This window comes from Typopeltis vanoorti, chromosome 10 (genome assembly GCF_054136105.1).
Source record: "Typopeltis vanoorti isolate ZY-2024b chromosome 10, IOZ_Tvanoo_1.0, whole genome shotgun sequence".
Classification (NCBI taxonomy): Eukaryota; Metazoa; Arthropoda; class Arachnida; order Uropygi; family Thelyphonidae; genus Typopeltis; species Typopeltis vanoorti.
Genome location: NC_143558.1, coordinates 91,379,771 through 91,403,085, shown reverse-complemented (window position 1 = coordinate 91,403,085; position 23,315 = coordinate 91,379,771). Strand labels below are relative to the sequence as shown.

At 34.9% G+C, this 23,315-nt stretch overlaps 1 protein-coding gene across 1 annotated transcript in view; it reads right to left on the bottom strand.

Annotated features, from left to right (window-relative positions):
• Positions 1-23,315, bottom strand: part of bark (C-type lectin domain-containing protein bark beetle) — a 143,757-nt gene that overhangs the window by 4,526 nt on the left and 115,916 nt on the right. The window contains exons 10-12 of the mRNA XM_090398629.1: positions 21,412-21,572; positions 7,262-7,356; positions 6,059-6,266 (exon numbers count right to left, since the gene is read on the bottom strand). Coding sequence (XP_090254755.1) covers positions 6,059-6,266; positions 7,262-7,356; positions 21,412-21,572 — 464 coding nt within the window. The remainder of the gene's footprint in view (positions 1-6,058; positions 6,267-7,261; positions 7,357-21,411; positions 21,573-23,315) is intronic.

Below are 23,315 nucleotides of genomic sequence, written 5' to 3'. Positions count from 1 at the left end.
GGCACAGTCTTTAGATTATTACATGGCACCAGTAAGGGAAGTAGTTTTATTCGTATTATCTTTCAGAAATATTCTAATATTTCTGAGTAGCATGTTCCAGTATTTATTTACGATAATTTTTACATATTGATTATATGATACCCAAGCTCTCAATCCACAGAACCAAAAAAGAAAAAGTGTTCCGGATAGTGTTAATGTTTTGTATACAAGTACTTCGTTTCAAACTACTTTAATATAAAATTTACACGATTAGCAATTATATCAATCCTTCAAAAAGGCAACAGAAATATCGCAACCATTAAAAAAAAATCGAAAGAATTTTTTTTATAATTAATAATATTATCTTAAATATATATGTACCAAAATACAAGAGATTCACAGGGCCTCTAATGTTGATTAATAAAGTGCACATGTGTATTCGGCATTGCTTATATGTTTGCTGTGCTTTCTTTTACTCAGCTAGAGCAGTTGCCGCCTGGGGCGGTCCCTGAGAGTTTGCCGCCCCTCTCAATACACACCAAAAATACTACAAAAAGTCAAAACGACATGTAGGGATATAAATTAAAACACTTTGTTTATTTTTGAAGTGAAACTTAAATTTCAACATTCTAAAATGTTATTTTTCTTGCTTTTCTGTTAGCAAACTCGTCGATGACATTGGCGAAGTCTATTTCATAGTAATGTAGGTAATTCTTAATCAAATTTTATTTTAAAAAACCCCTCTCACAACTAGCAACACTTACAGCAATTGTGAGGAAAATTCGCAGTAGTATTACTGCGTGCGATGGGGACCCCCCCCACTAGCTACACACTGCTTTTACTGTAAAATTCCACACACAGTTTGGTTGTTATTCCAATCGAAGTTAAAGCTAAGACCAGTATACTACAGTATTCTCAGAATTGCATGTTTTTGTGAGATAATAAATCCCGAGTTTCTTGGAAAGAAATAAACTTGTCCACCTCGTATGACACCTGCCAATTCACAGCTAGGAACTTTTATAAAGAGTTTTCTTTATAAAACTCTTCTTCGTTATAAAGGCTTTTCAACCATTATAAAGGTTGAAAACCTTTATAACGGTTGCTAGCGTTCTGGACGGAATCGAACCCAAATCTTTCCTACCGAAAGGCAAATGTCGCATCATCCACTTGACTTTCTAAATCAAGCACATATCTGTGTGGTGGCTAATCTGTACTAACTATTAGAAATGACGAAGCAGATATTCAGAATACACCGAAATGTTTTCGAGATGTCTGCATCAAACTTAACGACACAAACGGTTTCCGGAAGATAAGTCTACGAATAACTGTGCTGTAGGCCAATGTTTGTTGTGACAAGCGGGTGTGCTCCCTCCCCTTCCCAAATCATAGCACTGACTAAATTTCAAGGTCCATAGTTTGATTTCGGCAGATAAGACGAAACAATATTGATCTCTGTCCAGAAGAGAACTGAAATATTCCATGCATTATTTCCGTTCTCTCCAGAATTCTAATGCTCCCGAAATATGCTTGTGCATTCGCTGTTAGTGGATTAGTAAAGGTGTCAGTCCACTTTTATCACCGACCGAAGTATAACAGTTGATCCAACAATCCAAGTTTCAAAATATCAGAAATAAAACACATATTAATATATTATGATAGTGTGAATATGTAAGATACAGTAGATTTTAGATTTTAATTTTGAACTCTAGTAAGACAGTAGATGGTCTCATGAACTCTAGAGCCTAGAGAAATGGTTTTCATATGTTTTGGTAGGAGGAATAGGGGGAACATAAATTAGAAATATTAACGAACGATTTACAATACATTAATTTTCAGCTGATTTAACTACACTATGGTGAATGGTGAAATAAGTAATTGAATATTCCCTGTTTACAATAAATTTTAAAATGAAACATACTATTATGTGTATTCCTGTCATTTTACATAGCCCATATTGCTTCATATAAGGCAGAAATATACGATATATCACCAGAGTCGACTGTCACAAATGCACGAAGAAGAACTACAGACTACGAAATAAGCGTCATCACAGGCTGCCATATTAATATCGCATCTGCTTGTCACAATGGCAGAAGACTGCATTACACGAAATAAACTAAGCGGTATTATCAGTTAATGGAAATCAAATGATAAATGTCTATCAAAATACTCATATTAAGACCGGGAAGTAAATACCAAGCACCTTAAGGGTGCTCAGAAGTTGTACCAGTTCAGTGTGGAACCCATGCACTACATTCAAAAGTCTACAGAGATTCAATTGAGTAGAAGGAAAGATTTCTATGGAAGGCCACTACATTAAGCCAATCAGTCATGGTATTCAATGGGGCAGACTACATTGATGTAAAGAACATCATGACTACTCTGCAGATATTATATGTCTGTGACATGGAGTGGTGAATCATGATGCATCCTATGTAATTGGATGGCGATTGTGAGTACGGCAGATACCTGAAGAATATTCAGGCAAGTACCTTATGCTTGAATGTCATCCTAACTGTGATCATTGGCGGAAGTCATATGATCTTCAGTTGTATTTCTGTATGGACTCAAACTTTGTAATGGCTGTAAGGATGAACACTAATGAATGTATAATATTTGTTGATAATGCGCTGCTTGCTTCCTATGCTGTAAAGTTTTACACACGAGGCCAATGTCTCATTCAACATAGTAGTTCACCATCTCATACTAAAGTTGCTACTGGGACATCATGTGAAGAAATGATGTGGAAAAACTTGACTGGCTAGCATAGAGTACCTGGACTGGTGATTATGTTGAAGGAATAATGGTCCAATATATCTGACTAATCAAAAACTAGTTGGGAGTGCACAGGAAGTGTTATTAGAACCCCATACCACTGAGGTGTGTGCAATTTACGTGTTTTTCAGAAATATAATGCTATTCTAATATTTATTTTAACACAGTGTGTATATAACATACACTCATCAAATACCAAAATCAGGTGCAGTTCTACTGGCAAAATTTATTCTCTCTTTCAAACAGGCTGCAGTTTTTGTTATTTTCAGACTGGCATTTTGTTCATAATAGTAATAGTCCAAGGCTCTATTTCCTGATGTGGGCCAAAACTTTGTTGTAGTGTGTAGAAGGATGCTGATGGATATGCAACACTTACCTCGTTTAGAGAACACACCTGTGACTTTCTCACCAGAATTATTTAGTTGTGTTGAAAGAGAAACAGATCAGTGATGAAAGAAAATCATTTCCCCCACATCACTGACCAGGAACAGGATAACTAGCTTGAGATAAGGAGTACTAATCTACCCAACAGAACTTCTAAATTTACTGGAATGTCAGATGATGCCAGACTAGTGGATTCAGCAGATATGCATAGACTGCTGGTCCTGCTGGAAAAAAAAAATGAATGATCTAGGCCAGCATTTTGGACTGTTCTATCCGAAGTGGACAGCATCTCCACTCTCTAATAAACAGGTTTTGGATTCTAATCCTACTAGGCATGGTCGTTTTAAATGTTCTTTAGGTGACAGATGAATTTCATCACCGTGTGTGAGACTACCATCCTGATTACACACAATTACCATCCTGATTGAAGGATAGAAATGGCATGGAAAAAAAGCGTAGCATAAGTTTACCAGATTTTTCTATCTCTTAGACAACCCTATGAAACAAAATGTCTGCTACATTTAAAACTTTCATGAGTGGGATTGAATAAACTGACTTATGTCATCACACAGACTGAGGAATAACATGAGTCAGTTTATTCACTAATCCCACTCATGAAAGTGTTATTATTATTATTATTAGTAGTAGTAGTATGGGCAACTCCAAGGAGTCCTTAGACTCATTGAGGGAGGCCCTAAATTTTAAATGATGTTTTAAATGATTAAGGGCCAAAGATGGAGACTCAACACAATTGGGTGTATATGATTTAGGCATTTCGGTTGCTCATTCTTCTTATTTCAATGCAGCATTTGTGGATTATGCTATGAGGATGTTTTCTAACAGAGTATTGTGATTGCTATTAGTATCATTTATTTATTTAATCAAAAAGGAATCAAGCATCATAGGCATGAAATATGAAACAACGAGAAATAAATATTCAACTGGAATTTGTCCATAAGGATAACAGAATAAGCATGTATAAATTTGCATTAAGGTACCAGAGAATGCACAGCATCAGATGCCATTAATGAAGTACTATGATAACAATAATCAAATTAAAATTAGGAAGGTGCAAGAATTAAACATGGAGATATCAATGTGAATGGTCATGTACAAAAAAAAAACAACACATCTTATTATGCAGGTGTGATAGGGAATTGAAAAAAGTTCTCCTGTAATCTGAGAAGCAGGAACAGGCAATGAACTTCCTATTTATTTATTATATAGCCTCCAAGCATGAGAGGCTATAAAAGATATAGATACAGTGATGCAAGTGGTTAAGGAGAGAGAGAGAGAGAGAGAGAAAATTTGTTGAATGGGTTCTTGAATCTCTGGGTCATATTCCTTCCTAACACTATTCCTTTGGAACAGTGTTAGGAAGACTGTTTCAAAAAACAGAGGTAGATGCAATGAAAGAGAGTGGAAAGTTTGTCTAGTAAGTTTGAAACAGAATTCTTTTTGAAGGTTGACCTGCAATTTGTTCGTTTTTACATGCAAAGAGGAAAATGCAGGGGTGGTAGATAAGGCTACAAAAGAATGTCTGTGAGAAAGTGACTGGAGTAGATCTTTGAGAGGACGATTATTCATTAAGTGGATTGTATTTTTCTGAATAGTGTCAAGCATTTTTACAGAGGTTTCAGATGCACCATCCCTAATGTGAGAAGAGTATTCCAAGATATTAGTCTATTTTGCTATTTATATTATGTTAGGAGTTGTATGGGTGAGTGCGATGTGTTTGCGTGTCCTGAAAGGCTTGAGTGTAAGTTGGCCCTAGAAAGGAAATCTGATCTTGCTATGATCAGATATGAGTATTATGAAATGTAAGGGGAATTTAAGTGAGATCTTTCTTGTGTGAAGTAAGACAGGACTGCATCGCCAAGTTGTCCTCATCTTACAGAGAAATGGCAAGAAAAGAGTTTACACCTTTGGTTATGGAAAATCCTGAACTCTGAAATGATTGAACATTACAAAGTTTGTCAAGGAATGAAGTGCATTGTTCTTATCCTTTTTTGCTCATCAGCCAAACTATTGTCAATATTTGAGATGAGACAGAGATAGAAAGAGAGAGGGAAGAGGTTATTAAACTACAGGATAAAGAGTGGGAAAAAATTATAGTCAATATTCTGAAGAGAGGAAGCCATCTGTCATGGTGAACACTGGCAATTTAATTGCAAAGGGTGAAAGGTAGACCAGAGTAAGGATTTAAAGTAAAATAAATTACAATGATAAACATATGAATAGGGAGGATTAGGTGACCTTCATGTCTAATGGTAGGAGATATTTTGTGTAAGAAGGTTCAAGAAAGATAAAAAATCAATTCCGTGATACAAAGTCAGCAGTTTTATGTGTGTGTGAGAGAGAGAGAGAGAGAGAATGATCAAAATGTTGACACATGCTAAACGACAATTTCTCAATGATTATTTGTTGGTTTGAAACTTTTCCTGGGTAATGGATGTTTTGTTCATAATTTGATTTATTTCAGCTAATCAAAATGTGAATAAAAATAGTTCAATAATAAGAAAGTATATGCATATATCAACTTATACTAGGAGAATTAAAAAAAAAAAGAAAAAAAAAAGTTTTTGAAGATGCTTGAAAAAAAAAAAAAAAAAAAAAAGACAAGATGAGAAAATTCATTACAGCAGTAAAATCAGTTAAAAACAGTCATGAACTTATTGTATACAGAAGTTTGTAAATATATTATACTATAATCCTTGCTAGTTAATTAACAATCCATTAAATCACTAATTTAACAATACATTAAATTGCCAATTTAACATACTATTCATTTTTTAAGGAAATTGAAGTATTCGAGAAATATGATGACAGAGTCAGTATGTGTTGAAAGATTTTCAAATATATATTTTATGTGTGCAGAAAGTACCAAGAATTTTTGTGATGGGAATTGGTCTTTACTTACCTCTTTCACAAAGGAAAGGTAGGTTATCGTCACAACGGTGGCGCTGTACATGCCCTCTGTAGAGAACGGCACATTCCCGTAGAGGGATATCCACAGACTGTACCCAAACCATGTCATAATTCCAATTGAAATAATTCTGTTGATTTTCTACAAACCTCATTAGACTTTGATGATTGTTCTTCACATATGGAATCGAAGCATTGTCGTACTGTGATAGAAATAATAGCATTTTGTAACGAATGCAAAAATGATTTAATATAAAAATTAAATTAAATATTACACAAATTAGTTAAAATGGTCAGTTACATATCATGAAATAAAATCATAATTCTTCAGAGTTCATTTTTTTACAAAAAGTTTATTTTATAGAGCATTCTATACTTTGATGGAATAAAAGCCGTGTAAAATCCATTAGAATAAGATAAAGAACATGTGTCCACAGTAAAGAAGTTTAATTAAGAGTAAGAAATATACATTATATTATTATATGACACCTCCAGGGAGTTCAAAGACTCATCGAGGGAGAGTGTGCCAACAGCATCGAACGATTGATTCCCTTCCAACTACTAACTGTGCTCAAACTTGCTTAACTTTTTGTGTGAGCCATTAGTGGCAGAGGCTCTACCAATACCAACCTTTTATATATATATATATATATATATATTAAGAAATACAATTTTCCATACTTTTGGCACCAAAAGTCTAGTCCATCACTGATATCCAAATATGGAAAATAAGAAGTACTTCAGCAATTTCTTTAAAAAGATGTTCAGATTTATAGGTGCTTCTTAGCATTGTCCCAAAGGATCCCGTGACCAGTGCTATTCATTCATTCATGTTCTGCAAGGCTAGACTTATGATGTTTATTTAGTTTAATATACAACTGGTGTGTTCAGAAATGTTTTGTGACGGAGTGGATATTTTGTCCAAAACAGGATAAAATCTTGTTACAGGAAATTTGACTTCAGTTAGGTTAGGTTAGGTTAAGAAAGAATTTTATAAGACAAAAGTTAAAAGTGTTATGAAGTGGAACATTGGAGAAGTGTGAGTTGATGTTGATGCAAAGGAGGAATTCTACAATAGGAGGATTGTGGCTCCTAATTTATCACATGATTTTAATTCAGTTAATGTTTTCATGTTCACAATGTTTTTGTTTATTATTATATTGTTATTTTTCATATACAAGACTGTATATATACTTACCTCACAGAACACCTTTGCTTCATAATATGTCATGATGCCACCGATATAAAGGAAACAAGTATCACCCACTTTCTGCCAACCACCAGCACATTTTCCTGAAATAATAGATTTTTAATTAAACACTCATTTGCATAAGTCAGACTTAATGAATCTGATTTCATAGATACATGAGTTATATTTTATATTGCAACTAACTGTGCATAATGTTGAACATATTCAGTATATTAAATTCTTTTGCCATAATGAATTTAAAAAAAAAAATAATAATAGTATTGTAAGTACAGTTTCTTTCCAGTGTGCACAGAAATTCCATTCATTTGATATATACAGGGTGGCCATAAAATAACTTTCTCTCTTTGGAGAAAGTTATTTTATGGCCACCCTGTATATCTGTAGCTAAAACCAATAAACGGAATGAGACCAAATTTTATATTGAGACTTTTGAAGGCATGGGGAGATGATTTCTGTGAAAAAAAAAAAAGTACCAAAAGTAACCGATAGGGAAAATTTTGGTGCTGGTGGAGCCAAAAACAAGTGGATAATTACATTAAAGGCAGATAAAATGGAATAATAACATTCCGACGGTGTAAGAGACAGCCATGTCACTCATTCCAGCTGGATATGTGGCACGTTACAATGATGATAATAATAATAATTAAACTAAAACAACAACGTGCGAGAGAGACAGAAATTAATGTAGTGATTGAACTCACAGGAAATAATGTTTTATTCATCAGAATCAGGGTCCCCTGGACCACATACACGCTTTTCAATGTACTGACCTTTCTTGTGTACAACAAACAACAAAAAGGTAGGATGCATACTGAGCACAATTCATCAGTCATTCGAATAACTGCCTGAATTCTAAATCCCTTTTTAAGTAGAATTGGTGGCGCTGCTGTCACGTATTCACAGTAAAATTTGCATAATCCTTTTTACCTGCGTTTACTGCAAATATTTGACTGGTTTCAGCTCCGCCAGTGCAAAAATTTCCACTATCGGAGACTTTTGGTACTAAATCTTTTTTTCGCAGAATTCATCTCCTCATGCTTTCGAAAGTCTCAATATAAAATGTGGTCTCATTCCGTGTATTAGTTTTAGCTACAGATACTTCCAAAGAGGGAAAAGTTAATTTATGGCCACCCTGAGAGGGGGAGAGTTAGTTAATAACTGCCAGAGCTGTAGTAATCCACTAACAAATTAAAGCAGTGTCGAAGAGCAGCAAGGTTGGAGGGCAGCAAAAATTGTTTCTTTAAACACTGTTATTAATATTATTTTAATTTTTACATATTTTCTCGAATTTAGAAGTGACATATACCTTAACAACGATCCTGATAACTACAGTATATGAAACATATAAAGGGTGTCCAAAAATTCACGCAAGATTTAAATTAGCGCCATTTGTGCGGTAAGGTGTTGCCAACGAGAAAAAAAAGACAGCATGACAGCTGACAGTTCAGGGTTATTAAAAATGGAGCACTACACGAAAGAACAATGCATTTTCACTGTTGAGCAATATTTTAAAAATAATGAAGGTATGGCAACTACAGTTCGCAATTTTCGTACAAAATATGGTCGGAATAGTGATTTAACTTCATCAACTGTGAAAAGATTAATTAAAAAATTCAAGGAAACTGGATCAATTAGTGATCCTCTGGCCGTCCTTCAACAAGTCGTTCAACAGAAAACATCGAAGCAGTTCGTGAGAGTGTTGCTGAGAGTCCAGGAACAACAATTCGTCACCGTAGTCTTGAATTGGGCATTTCGAGAAGCTCTCTACAGCGTATTCTCATGAAAGATTTGCATCTTTATGCTTACAAAGTTCAATTGACTCAAGAACTGAAGCCTACTGACCACACGCAGCGAAGAGAGTTCGTTGTATGGATTATGGAACAATAACAAGTTGATGCTTATTTTTCGAACAAAATCATCTTCAGCGATGAGGCTCATTTTCATCTTGATGGCTTCGTTAATCGACAAAATTGTCGCATTTGGGGTTCAGAAAATCCACGAGTGATTGTTGAGAAACAAATGCATCCACAACGTGTCACTGTTTGGTGCAGATTTTGGGCTGGAGGCATCATCGGTCCATTCTTCTTCGAAAATGCGACTGATAAGGCAATAATAGTTAATGGTGCTCGCTATCGCGACATGTGGTTTCAACAAGACGGTGCCACATGCCATACAGCCCGAGAAACAATTCAATTACTGCATGAGTCATTTCCTGGTCGTGTAATTTCCCGTTTTGGTGATCAGAATTGGCCGCCCAGATCATGTGACTTAACGCCGTTGGACTTTTTTGAAGTCTAAGGTTTATGCCAACAAGCCCACGACCACCAATGCCTTGAAGGAGGAAATTGAGCGCTGTATCAACGAAATTCAGCCACATTTATGCAAAACGGTCATGGAAAATTTCGACAAAAGAGTGCGTATGTGCCAGCAAAGCCGTGGAGGCCATTTACCCGATATGCTATTCCATGCATAACCCTATACTGTATACTTTATGAATCAATAAGAAATGAAATTACAATTTTTAATTAAACACCTGTGTTTTCTATCAAAATTACTTCTTGCGTGAATTTTGGGACACCCTGTATATACTGTAGTCGGCCCATGGGGGAGGGGAGTATATCTTACCAGGGTCAAAAAGCGGTCATAGGAGCCAGAAATTTCCTGGGATCTCAGAAAACGTTTGCATATATTGCGTGAAGACTAGCATCCACATTTTGTATAAGCCTACATAGTTTTATATATATCATAATTCGTAGAAATTATGATCCATTATTATGAGGGTGTCTGAAACGTTCTCGGCCTAACAATGAAAAAACGAATTTATAATTTCAAAATTATTTTTATTTTTCAACATAATCTTCTTAAGACTAATATATTTATTCCAGCGATGCTACAGTGCTATTATCCCATCCCTCTAGTGGTTCTCAGTAAGATCTGCAAAATACCCTTCTACAGTGCAATCACCTCCTGATTCGAAGAAAAACGCTGACAAGCGAGGAAGACTTTTAGTTTTGGGAAGAGATAGAAGTCAGAGGGAGCTAAATCTGGGAAATATGGTGGATGGTCCAACAATTCATAGTGCAGATCCGTTAATTTTTCCATTGCCAAAACATCTCTGTGGTCAGGTGCATTGTCCTGATAAAAGATTTTTTTTTTCTTTTGCAAACCAGGTCTTTTCTCACGAATTTTTTCGTCTAGTCTGGTTAAAAGATCAGAGGAATAATATTCCCCGGTTATTGTTTTACCCTTTTCAAGATAATTAATAAACCAAATGCCTTTAGCATCCCAAAACACCGATACCATACCTTTCCTGCTGATGGAACCGACTTTGTCTTCTTTGGCGCCGAATAACCAGCTTCTGTCCACAGTTTTGACTGCTGTTTGGATACGCGTGTGTAATGGGGAATCAAAGTCTCAAACGTAGTAATAAATTGACGCACAGAATCAGTTTTATTCTTGTTAAAACGCTGTAAGCACTGTTCAGAGATTTTCATGCGAGTGCGTTTTTGATCTGCTGTAAGCAAGCACGGCACCCATTTTTTTCATTTGCAATTCTTCATGCAAAATATACTCTGCACGTTCTTTTGAAATGCCTATGGTCTCAGCAATTTCATGCACTTTGACTCGCCGGTCATCCAATATCATATCGTGCACTTGATCAATGATTTCTGGTGTTGTTACACTTTTTGGACGTCCTTCACGTGGATCATCTTCAAGGCTGGTATGGCCACGTTGAAACTCGGCAGCCCATTTCTTAATTGTCAACAACGAAGGAGAAGAGTGCCCATAAACTTTTATGAACTTCAAATGAATTTCTTTTAGCGTTAAACCTTCTTTTACAAAAAAAAAAAAGAAAAAAAAATTATAACCGCACGATACTCAATTTTATCCATTTCAAGGGATACAGATAACACTTTTGCTTCAGACAGCTGCATAAAACAAACTACTTGATAGAATGACTTGCAATTTCGGATGCTTATGATAGATGTACGAACTTAAAAAAAAAATCTTGCTGATAGTGTTGCCATCTATGGTCGAGGACGAGAACTTTTCAGACCACTCTCGTATGTAGTGTCGGGAAATGTAGAGGTATAAGGAATAATATCATAGGTGTCATCATAGCATTAGTGTATAAGTGTAATTTAAACCTTAAATGGATACGTTGGGTGAAATTTACTCCACCACTTTTCCATTTTTCTATATTACCATGGCAACTGCTTCCATACTGTTTTATGACAGAGTTTAACATAGTGTTACCATATTTTTTACTAATGTACCAGATTTGGTACAATTTTGACTACTAAAGTACAAATACAGTCATAATATATGGTAACAGTAGAGTTTTTTCAGTAGAGTTTGAACCCCAAATCTGGGGTTCAAACTCTACTGAAAAAATATAATTCTAATCAATTTGTATTTGATATTTGTTTAAAGTTTCATTTGTAATTTGATGCATATATTGTGTATGCATAGCATATACAGAGCTACCAGCTTACCTGGAATAGTGCTGATTGTATTTGGTGCGTTTTTGGTACTTTTTAGTTATTAAGTCTGGTACATTTAAAAAATTTTTGCAGAACACTGGTCTAACAGTTTATTCGTCAGTGTGCACTGGGCACACTGATGAATAACTGTTATGTACAGGTGGGTTTTACTTAAATGTTTTTCGTTTTTTAGATATAGGCCTAATGTGGCCTATATCTAAAATATGCCCCTTTTTATTAAATAACCAATAACTAATATGTCAACTGTGCAAAGATTATCTTTATAACATTACTTATACTACCTACTACTACTAGTAGTACTAAATTATTAGTATATAATATTTTTTGCCTTATTGTCTTTTTTTAGATATAAAAGTACAAATTATAAACCACCTCTCCAAAATTTATTATCACAAATCAGGAACCCAGAAAAATGAAAAGACAAGAAAGAACAAGAGGAAAAAATGAAAAAAGGAGTCAACAAACGTTCTTTCAATTTGGATTAAGTGTGGGTTCAAAAATCTTTTCATTGAACTCACCTATAGAATTGGAGCAAGAAGAAACCTCATCCCAAAACAGTTGATTTGGGTAATCATGCACAGTATTTTGATGAAAGGGCATATAGAAATAGACATACATATGCATGTGGAAGTGAATTTGGAAGATGAGAGGATCAATCATAATGTAGGGCTTGACATTTGATGTATCAACCGAGTTTCCACCTCAAAAGGAAATAGAAAAGTATGTTATGAATGGTCACATCCCTCTGCCTAAAAACATTCCCAAAAAACACCTGCAATCATTTTCCCAAAGCATACTGAAATTTCAAAGCACTAATGGAAACTACATGTGAGAGGCTGGATTGTCTGGAGTCAACAGAAACAAACTTTATAGTGCTTTCCATATAAATTATTTTGGTACAAGACAGTCAAGACTAGCATTTCTGTGTCTAAGTCTGCACTGGTATCTGCTGAAGGCTGGTATTCTAATGGGAAGCAGCAGAAATTTTCCTACAGGATCCCAAAACATGAAATAGGCAATAATAATAAGAGAATGTTACCTAGCTTGTCAAGAACTAGAAAGGTGTAAAATGGTACACCCCTTTAAAGTGCATCTTCAATGTTGCAATCTTGGGAAAAGTTGGTCTAGCATTTACTGGTTAATCTCATCAAATTGGTGATTCAAACAATGGAAACTTTTCAGGACTCATTGAACTGCTCTCTGGGTGGGACCTCATCCTTCAGGAACATATGCTAAGTGTAGAAGAGTCACAGAAAAGGAGTGAGTGGCTTCAAATTCATCATCTGTCCTCTGATTCACAAAATGAATTTATTACAGAATGCTTGAATCTTGTGAAACAACACATTTTTCTTGAGAGGCAATCTGCAAAATACTTTGTAGTAATAATAGATTATTCCACACCAGATTCTTCCCATATTGAACAAACAACATTTCGTTTGAGATAAGTACTTTTAAAAGAAAATGCAGTATTAGATTCAAAAAAGATTTCTCAAGTTTGCCACAAAAGAGGGGAAGAAATTGTTCAGTTGATAACTGATACACTGAAAGAACAAAAACTGATTTTCCTCTCAGTGATTATAGAACTCAAGCCTACAATAATGGGACAAATATGGCTGGAAAATAGAATGGTGCACAAGCAAAAATAAAGGAAAAATGCTCAACAGCTCTTTCACCTAGTAGTTGTCACATACTCAACTTATATGGAAATGCTGTCTGAATGCATACCTGAAGCAATAACCTTTTTTGGAAGAATCCAAACTATATACCACCTGTTCAGTTCCAGTCCTAAGTGGTGGGAATTACTACAAAACCATATTGGTTGTTCTCTTCATGGTATGTCTGAAACAAGATGGTCAGATCATGTTGAATGTGTAAAGCTTTTATAGCTCACTTGCCTGGCATTAAATTAGCACTGGAAGACCTCCACAAACTAAATTTGATGGCCATAACAAGAAATGAAGTCCGTGGAGTTTTATTATATGTGACATCTTTTGTCTGTGTGTCAATGTACAAAATATTAGCTGGCATAGATATTTGCAACAAGGTCATCCAAGCTAGAAATGCCACACTGGATGTGTCAGCTCCGCGAGGAGAGTTTCTATCTTTGCAGTAGCAAAGATAGAAGCTCTCCTCATAGAGATGACAAAACTTCAAAGCAACTGAAAATGCACATGGAATGATCCCAAATTGTGTCAAACCTAAATATAGAAATAAAACTCTCCTGTAGATGTGATGGATTTAGTTGAAAGAGGGCAAGGTCATATGATGACAGCACACCTGATGCTAACTTGGAAGAAATGAATGACACATTTCAACGTATGTACTTTGTTTTCAAAAACGCAGTGTCTAATAAATTGTTTGCAAAAGTCTATAAATTGACGCAAATGTTCATCTATCAACCAGAAGAAGCCTACACACACTTTCTGCATTTTCTACCAAATGTTTCTATAACATTGTTATTATAGAAACATTTGCTTCAATGCTGTTAAGCACTTTGCAGAAAATTTTGATTTCTTGTGGAAATATCTTGCCATGTCCGAAAGTGATGTGGAGAGAAAAGCTTTACCTTTATCAGAGCAATATTCTGCTAACCTCAATGGTGATGATTTTGGAAAAGAAATCCAACATATCCTCTTGGTACATAAAGCAAATTTTGGACATGTACAGTTAAAGCCATTAGAACTGTGTAATTTGTTAACAGAGTACAGACTTGGTCACCTGTTTTCAAAATGCTTGGGTCATTGCTGTTCGCAAATAATTTTTAATCAGTTTAAGCTTGAAAAACTTTTTTCCGCACTTGCTATGCTAACAATTCCTGTTAGCATAGCAAGCGCAGCGTAGCAGGAATTGTTAGCTTAGCGACGGCGCCTACCGTAATATGGCTGAATGAGCACCCTTATTAAAGCCATGCCACGAGGCAGGCTGCCTCTATGCTACACCCTGTCGGCAGTACTGCTCCTCCCCATCATCACCTGCTCTCAATCTCTCCATGAAGTCACATTCAGAAGATTGAAAGACCTTATCTCTGATCCTCTTTTATTTTATTTATATTTATTGTGGGAGTAAGAGCATAAGGCCTTAAATGCAGAAAATTAACAGAATACTCCACTCCACCCTTCTCTCGTCTTCCATACCCTTTTGATCTTACAGGCTACAGCTCATGGGATAAAACTGTAGTGTTATAAAACAATGATTAACGGAGAAGGGGCCAAAAGAAACTTTGTACTCCCCTGATAAAATTCCTCTCAGAGGTCCTGACTGTAGTTATAAAATGCTTTTCTGGTTTTTTATTTTAAAAATTGAATATCTGAAAAATAACAAATCATTCTGTTTTCAAATATTTCATAACAATTTATTAGACTGAGTTTTTGAAAACAAAGTACATACATTCAACACCAGATGACACTATCATCTAAATAACATAGTACGTGTCACAATCTTTATCTGCTGTATACTAGGTTAAAGGACAATAGATACCAATAGATAAGAGTATATCTTCATGAGAGAGTGGATGCAAATGTTAATCTAACATGTGAGTTGCAGAACAGAACTAGGTTACATGATATGATAGACAAAGAAGGAATATAGAATATCTTTAACAGGATTGTAATAATTTTTATATGGAAAAGTACATAAATTTTACGCAACCTAAAAGAAGTAGTAGCTCTTCAAGAATTAAGATAACTTGTGAACAGCCAGAAGTTAACTTGAAAAGTCTTCCAGGACTGTAGTTAATGTTAGAAATATGAAATAGCAGTTTTTATGTACCATAAAGAATAAGATCGACTTGTGATGACAATCTCATTTACTGCTGATCCATAACTGCACCAGCATGAATATGTATGCGATCTGTTTCTATAAAGTACTGGTGCTAATTGAAAGTAGACTGCAAATGCATGGAAAAAACATTGATAGGATTATGTGTTGTGGAAGTTCCGTTAGACACAAGTGAAGGTATTTAACATTTGGATGATTGCTAAGGGAGGAAATAAAAGATTGGACAGAGCCCATCTTTGCCACAAATCACAATATCCTATAATGTTAATGTTTTACTCGGAAGCTGCTCTCAAGATGAAAATATCATTTTGAATCTTGCCAAGTCAGTTACTGGTTTGAGAAACGATGGTGGCTTCTCTCATATTCCATTCCCATTTCACACTTGGTGCTAGACTAAAGGGCTTATCACAACCAAGCAACTTAGCTTCACCAAAACCTCATTAATGCTATGGTAGAGTAGTTAATCTTATCTGTACAGTATATTATAAGTGTCAATGCCTGTGCTCTTCTGGCTGGTTTGCCAATTTTTGCAGGATGAAAAAGCTGCATTACTGGAAGAAAAATCCTTCCACCTCCGTATGAGAGCTGACTCATCTTCAAATTCTACACAGAATTCGAAATCTGGTCTTCATCTTTCTAATCAAAGGGCATCATCAAAACCCAACTGAGCTATGGAGGCTTTTTTCTTCCATATCCACAGATCTCAATTAAAGTGGGAATTCGTGGGTCCTTCACTCTATCGGATGCCTTTCAGAAACTAGAAGAATTGGTGTCTAGTCGCACTCTCGCTACTATGGCACTTTCTAGCCAGAAAATTAGAAACCGAGGTGAGATTTATTTAAGTCGCAATCATCATGCATTTAGATCACATTCAAGTAATATAAATGCTATTACAGAAGTTTAAAAAATTCCACAAGACAGCCTTCAACAAAAAAAAATCGAAGCACTACTAATATCTGTGGACGTTCAAGGAACCTTCAATGTTGCATGATGGCCAGCCATAATCAATCCGTGAAGGGAATTTGAATTTTATTCTACATTACAATATATATATATATATATATATATATATATATATATATATATATATATATATATATATATATATATATATATATATATATATATATATATATATATATATATATAAAGACAGAAGACCAGCTATGACGCTGAAAGCAACAACTGTAACGAAACAAGTCAAACAAATATTCAATAAAAATTCTTCAATAGCACCAAACTCTACATTTAATGTAAGCAATTCAAACAACCATTATTAATAGCCTTCCTAAGTGGAAATTCTACCCAGCAAGATACCTGGGGAATAATAACTCATTGCAAATTGAACTTCACAAAATACATCCAATATGTTTCTGACAAAACCTTACAAGTAGCAAATCTTTTAGCTAAGTCGGCAAGGATAAACTGGGAACGAGCATTGAGAATAATACGTGTCCACCCAATTCTTCGCTGGAAAAATTCATTGCATGCGAAAGAAAATTCTTCGGCGTGTATTTCATTAAAAAAATTACTTACAAGCATTCAAGGGTTTAATTATCGGTTTATCATCATTATCGCTTTATGGTCATGTATAATTTTATTATAAATTTCTAATTCATAATAGCTTGTTTAATTATTGAAAAATTATAAATTATCTGACATGATTATCTTTGGATCTTTGGTTGCTACAGAATCATCTTTTGGAAAAAAAAATAGTGCAATTTTCTATTTTTTTTCGGGGGGGGGGGATTTAGCCAACTATTCCATCTACAGATATTTCTGATTCAGGTTTACGTTTGAACTGTTCATAAGAGCATTAATTAATTATGTATATCAGATTAGGGGCATTCACCTATGCATTTTTAATCAGTCAAGAAGACAAATATCAATTTTAAAATTTCTTTCTTGAAAATTTTAAGCTGATTTACAACATGAAAGGATATAAGTAATTTTACTGTCATTTTCTTTAGTATACATTAATTACTGAAAAGTGGACACAGTCTTGTACTAGTCCTATATCTATTTTCTATGCATAAAAGTGGAGTCAGTTCCAAATACAGTCATCTCTCGACTTACGTCCGTTCGAGTTACGTCCTCTCGAAGATACGTCCGTGATCCCATAAGGGAATAAATAACATCTGCGGCTATACTTTACAAGACGTAAGCGAGCGTAAGGTAAAGTATGCAAAGTGGAAACAGCGCTTTCAGCGGCAACCTCCCTCGACATTCGGCACGTGTCTTCAACAATTCCTCTGTTGAATGTTTTTGAGAAATGGGTCATTTGTATATTTATCGTTAAACATTTCGCGATGTTTTGTGCAGCATGGCCCCTACATGCACAATCAAAAAACACAGTGAAGAATCACAGAAAAAGAGGCGAGCAATTGATCTTGAAACGAAGTTGGAAGTTATAAAGCAACATGAAGCTGGTAAGCCCGTCAATATAATCACACATGACTTCGGATAGTCTCATTCTACAGTGACGACCATTTTGAAAAATAAGGATAAAATCGTACAGGATGTGAAAGGATCTGCTTCCATTAAATCGATGATAGTGACGAAGCAACGACAAGGTCCTATCTGTGATATGGAAACGATACTGCATCATGGATAGAGGGCCTTAACCAAAAGCGCATATCCCTTAGGACTGTGACCATAGACTAAGACACTAAGTCTCTTCAACATATTGAAGGAGAAAGCAGACCCGATTATGACTACGAATTCAACGCTTCTTCCGGTTGGTTCATGAGATTCAAGCAGCGTTTTGTGCTGCATAATGTGAAAATGTATGGGAATCTGCAAGTACTGAGAAAGCTGCCAAGGAGTTTGTGGAAAAATTGGATAAAATTACTACGGAGGAAAATTATTTGCCACAGCAAATATTTAATATGGATGAGCCATCCTTGTTTCGGAAAAAAATGCCCGAGCGGGCTTTCATCCACAAAAAAAGCTAATATCTATACCTAGTTTCAAAGCTCTTAATGCCCGTATTACGATTCTGTTACGGGTAATGTGGCTGGATATAAACTGAACCCATTTGTGATATGGCACAGTAAGAATCCAAGAATCTTCAAAAACATTTAAAAATCATACTCCCAGTTCATTATCGGAGCAATAAGAAGGCGTGGATGACTCAAAAATTGGTTGAGGATGCCTTAATCAACTGTTATGCGAGTGAAATAAAAAGCTATTGTGTGAAAGAAAATGTAGAATTTACAATTTTATTAATTCTAGGTAATGCTCCAGGTCATCCGTCTTATACATCTTATAGCGGTGATCTTCACCAAGTTCAAGGTCATCTTTCTCCCTCCAAACACTACTTCATTGATCCAACTGATGGATCAGGGAGTTTTTGTTGTGTTTAAGGCTTATTATCTACAGAGAACGTTTTTTTTACAAGCCATTTCTGCTACTGCAGGAAATGACCAGACTCTCATGCAATTCTGGAAAACATTCAATATTTATCATGCTCTTAAAAATATTGCTTTGGCTTGGGACGAAGTGACCTCTCAAAGTATGAGTGGCATATCGAAAAAGACATTAAAAAGGTTTGTGCATGATTTTGGAAGTTTGTAATACTGGGCCTAGCATACAATCTGAATCTCGAAGTGAATGATGGCAACATAATTCAATTCATAGAAAGTTCCCCTGAAGAGTTGACCAACGAAGAATTGGTCGGACCGGAGGAACAACTGCTGCACAAGAGGAAAAACAAAAGAAGGAAGAGGGAAAATAGAAACAGGAAGAGATAGTTAAACAATTTACAGTGAAAGGACTTGCAGAAATATTCTTTGCAGTTAGCGATGTTCTCAAAATGGCTGAAGACCCCAATGTTAAACGCTACTTATTAATAGAAAGGAAAGTACATGATGCGTTTGCTTATAAACACATTTATGATGAAAAGAAGAAGAGGAATAAGCAAAGAACATTGGACGTTTTCATCAAAAAAACAAAGGTTACACCAGAAGAGCGCAGCCTGGTCCTTCACATAGGGAAGGAAACGAAGATGTGATTGTGGAGGAAGATTTGGGTAATTATTCTCATACTTTATAGTAGCAGTAACGCACAGTACGGTTTTATAATAAGGTTTAAAAATTAAAATGACAGTATACTTATTACGGTTAAGTTCCTAACCCATATAACTCTCTTGATTTAATGCATTGACTTAAGTCCTGCCGAATGGAACGGAATCCGGACGTAAGTCGAGGGATGACTGTATACGAACGAGTATCCTATAATTCATAGCACCTCATCTCCCCAATTAGTGCAGTTGAAAAATATCACATCCGGATGAGTGTCTTAAGTGCGCATAAAACTAGTGAAGGATTAAGAAATAAACCTTCTTAAAACGTGGCCTACTTCCTAACCATTCTATGACAGTTTTGTAAAAAAATAATATCCCATCTACAGAGCCCGTAGTATCTAAGTAAGAAAAAATATTTTCACGCATCAAATAAACAAAAATTAAAAAAAACAACAACAAATATTAACTAAAACAGTAAAATACAAAATATTAATTTCATTTTATACACGAAAAATATAAAAATTCAATAAAATGTAATTAAATAAATAACAAAGAAATACATAAAGAAACTATATTTTCTAAAATATTTTGTTTTGCATTTGTTTTTCATACATGATTATCAATTCAAAATCAGCATAAAAGTGATAATAATGAAGAACTAGTTTAATAAAAAATGATCGCCGCTGAGAATTTTCTGACAAAAAAAAAAAAAAATTCTTGCGAAGAATTTTTCTCATGATGAATTTCTCGCGAATCAAATAATAAATGCAGGAGTTATTCTACCACTAATGATGTACGCTTCCCCAGCTTGAAAAGAGGCAGTAAGGTCAAAGAAAAAAATTACAAAAAATTAAGACTTCAGCGCATTATAGTCATACACATAATTAGAGGATAGAAGAAAAGATCTTTCAGCCAGCTTGCTAGCATAACACAAATCTGCTTGAAAATGCAAAAAAATTCTCCCGTATACATGTAATTACAGAGATATATTAAATATTAAGGAGAGACGGAAAGCTCTGAATGCAACATATGCACTGATGAAAGTAAAATAGTAGGAAGAGTCGGTTGCTCTTTTATCATCTATCACAGACAATTCCTTATAGAAGAAGGCTTCACATTACATCCCCTCTGTTCAAATAATAAAGCAGAACACCTTGTCATAGTCATTCATTTTCACACACCACCAGAACTTGGAAATCAAATACTTCTCATCAAAAGATTGCAGCAATTTATAGTAATAGTAGGATCACCATAGATGACATAATAACCAAAACACCCACTTAGCGTTAACAGAGCTAGCAAGCAATCTGGCAAGGATTCTTACTCTACAGGGATGGGAAATTAAGTTTGGCTTGGTAAAGTAACATGCTGAAATAGTAGAAACTAGAGAGCAGATTAGTGGGATAAGGAAGTGACTATGAACGGACAGCTAGAAAAAAAGCTACGAAAACTATGGAAAATCAGTACAAAAATTAAGTAGTCTAACTTATATATATCTACCCTATATATATAAAATGATAAGCTTTTTTATGTCACGTCTATATGTCACGAAACGTTTTGAAACTCAGGGGCTACCCTGAGTGTCGAGGCTTCAAAATTCGAGTCATCAGAATTCACGGAGAACCGGCCTACCAGTCCAGAACACGGGGGTTGGGCGCCATAGGCGTCAGGGAGGCGTAGCCCCACTAGTATATATATATATATAATTTTTTATTTAATAACATTTCCTCTTGATAAGCTACTACCGGGAGGAACATACACATACAAAGAGAGAGGGGAGGAATCAAAAATCACTAGCTCAATGACAAAGCGTATGAATTAATGTTACTTACCACTTAAAGCACTACTGTTATCTTCATGATACGGAATAAAGAGGACAGTCAGAAGCTCCGGATAGTCGTTGCTGTCTTTGATTCGGCCATAAATAGCACTGCTTTCATTGAATCCCCACCAGTTATGCGAAGCATTGATAGGACTTTCTTTCATGTCTAGTCTGAGGATAAAAATGAATCATGAAATTGATATTTAATTTCCAGCTACTTTATTTAAGAATGAAAAAAAAATTACCTTGAAAATAATATTTTCATTCCAGTCATCAATTCTTTTTTCCGCATGTTAGGTATGAATTTTCACGTTTTTTTTTTTTTTTTTTGCTGTGCAAGATGTAATATTGTTTGACAAAATGAAACAACTAAGAATCACACATCAGAAAAAAGCTTATGTACAGACAAGCTAAAATATTATAGTAGTCTGTTTAAAATTTACGAACAATATTATTATTATTATTATTACGTGACACCTTCAGGGAGTCCAAAGACACTACTCTGCCTCAATAAATACATCTCACCCGCTTTATCATGTACGTTTAAATTAAATCTGATCTGAGGTAATTTTTATAAGAAAGAAAGCCTCCAGAAGTCCACCTCCAAGTAAGTAAACGAAATATCTACATATTATGTAGAAGTTCTAGGATGTGATGACTTCATTAACGAAGTCTATTAAGCGACTAAGAACTTGCTCCTGTTCATTTTCTCAACTGGATTCAGTTATAATACACAGAAAATTTTCAGAAGCATTTTCTGCTAGTGGAGTGGAATTCCCAATTTATTCTATTTAGAAAACAATTTAGCAATACGCTGTTACTTCGATTTTTTTTTTAAATGTAAAATCGATTGAAAATATATTTCGTGAATTTTAAAAATGCAAGGTATAAGAATGAGGACAATAAATGTGAAATATTCATTGAAAAATGTAGAAGATGTGCTATTTTGCTTTATATTTCCTTGTTACGCCTTAGTATTGATAAATACTCCAGGAATTTTGTTTTAGAAACTAAATATGCCACTTCATGCCATACGCAAGGTAATGGAGTCTCATTCACAATGAAAATCGGGGTATTCACAAAGTATTCATAAATTCCCACAGTATTCACAAACATCCATAATTGGAGCAGGATTCGAACTCACTATCTACGTACAAACTGGAAACGCTATCCACTATGCATCCAGGCCAGAACATCGGAAACAACATCCTAGAAAGCTATATTAAAATGTTTCTAGTGGTACAAAAATATTTATTTTCATGCAGTGATAACTTCGCTCGAACGCCGTGATTAAAAATTGAAAATCTTACAAAATATGACCAGATTTTTTTAATCAATAACTCGTGGCTTAAACAGATTTTTTTTTTTTTTTTTTTTTTTGTAAATATTAACCAATTCATAATAACACTGTCGAATGAACTTTACGACACATACCCATGGTCGGTTAATACATTTCGTAAGAATTTCAGCAGTTAGTCATTTGAATATTTGGAAGCGTTTTCAAAATATTTTTATTCGCCTTTTTCCCGCATATCTGTCAGCTCAGAAACAGATTAATGGTTGCAGCACAAAATTCCTTAGTAGGCACACCTAACTTTACTAGGAAGTTATAATGTAAACTGAAGTTTCCCATTATTTGGGTGTACACTTAAGGCAATGAGTCGGCTATGAATAGAAAAGCGGTCTACTAAGGATAACTTTCCTCGTTACATTCTGACATCTTAACTTACTGAGACAACAGACAATAGATAAAGCTAGAACTAACGTAAATGTTTAATGGAAGTGACACAATCACTTAGTATGTACACAGCAATGGAAACTGATTAATTTGTTTTGGTTTCAACATGCTGAATTTCACAAGGTAAAGATTTCCTTAAATAAGGACAGGATCCAACTTTTATTTTATTTTATTTT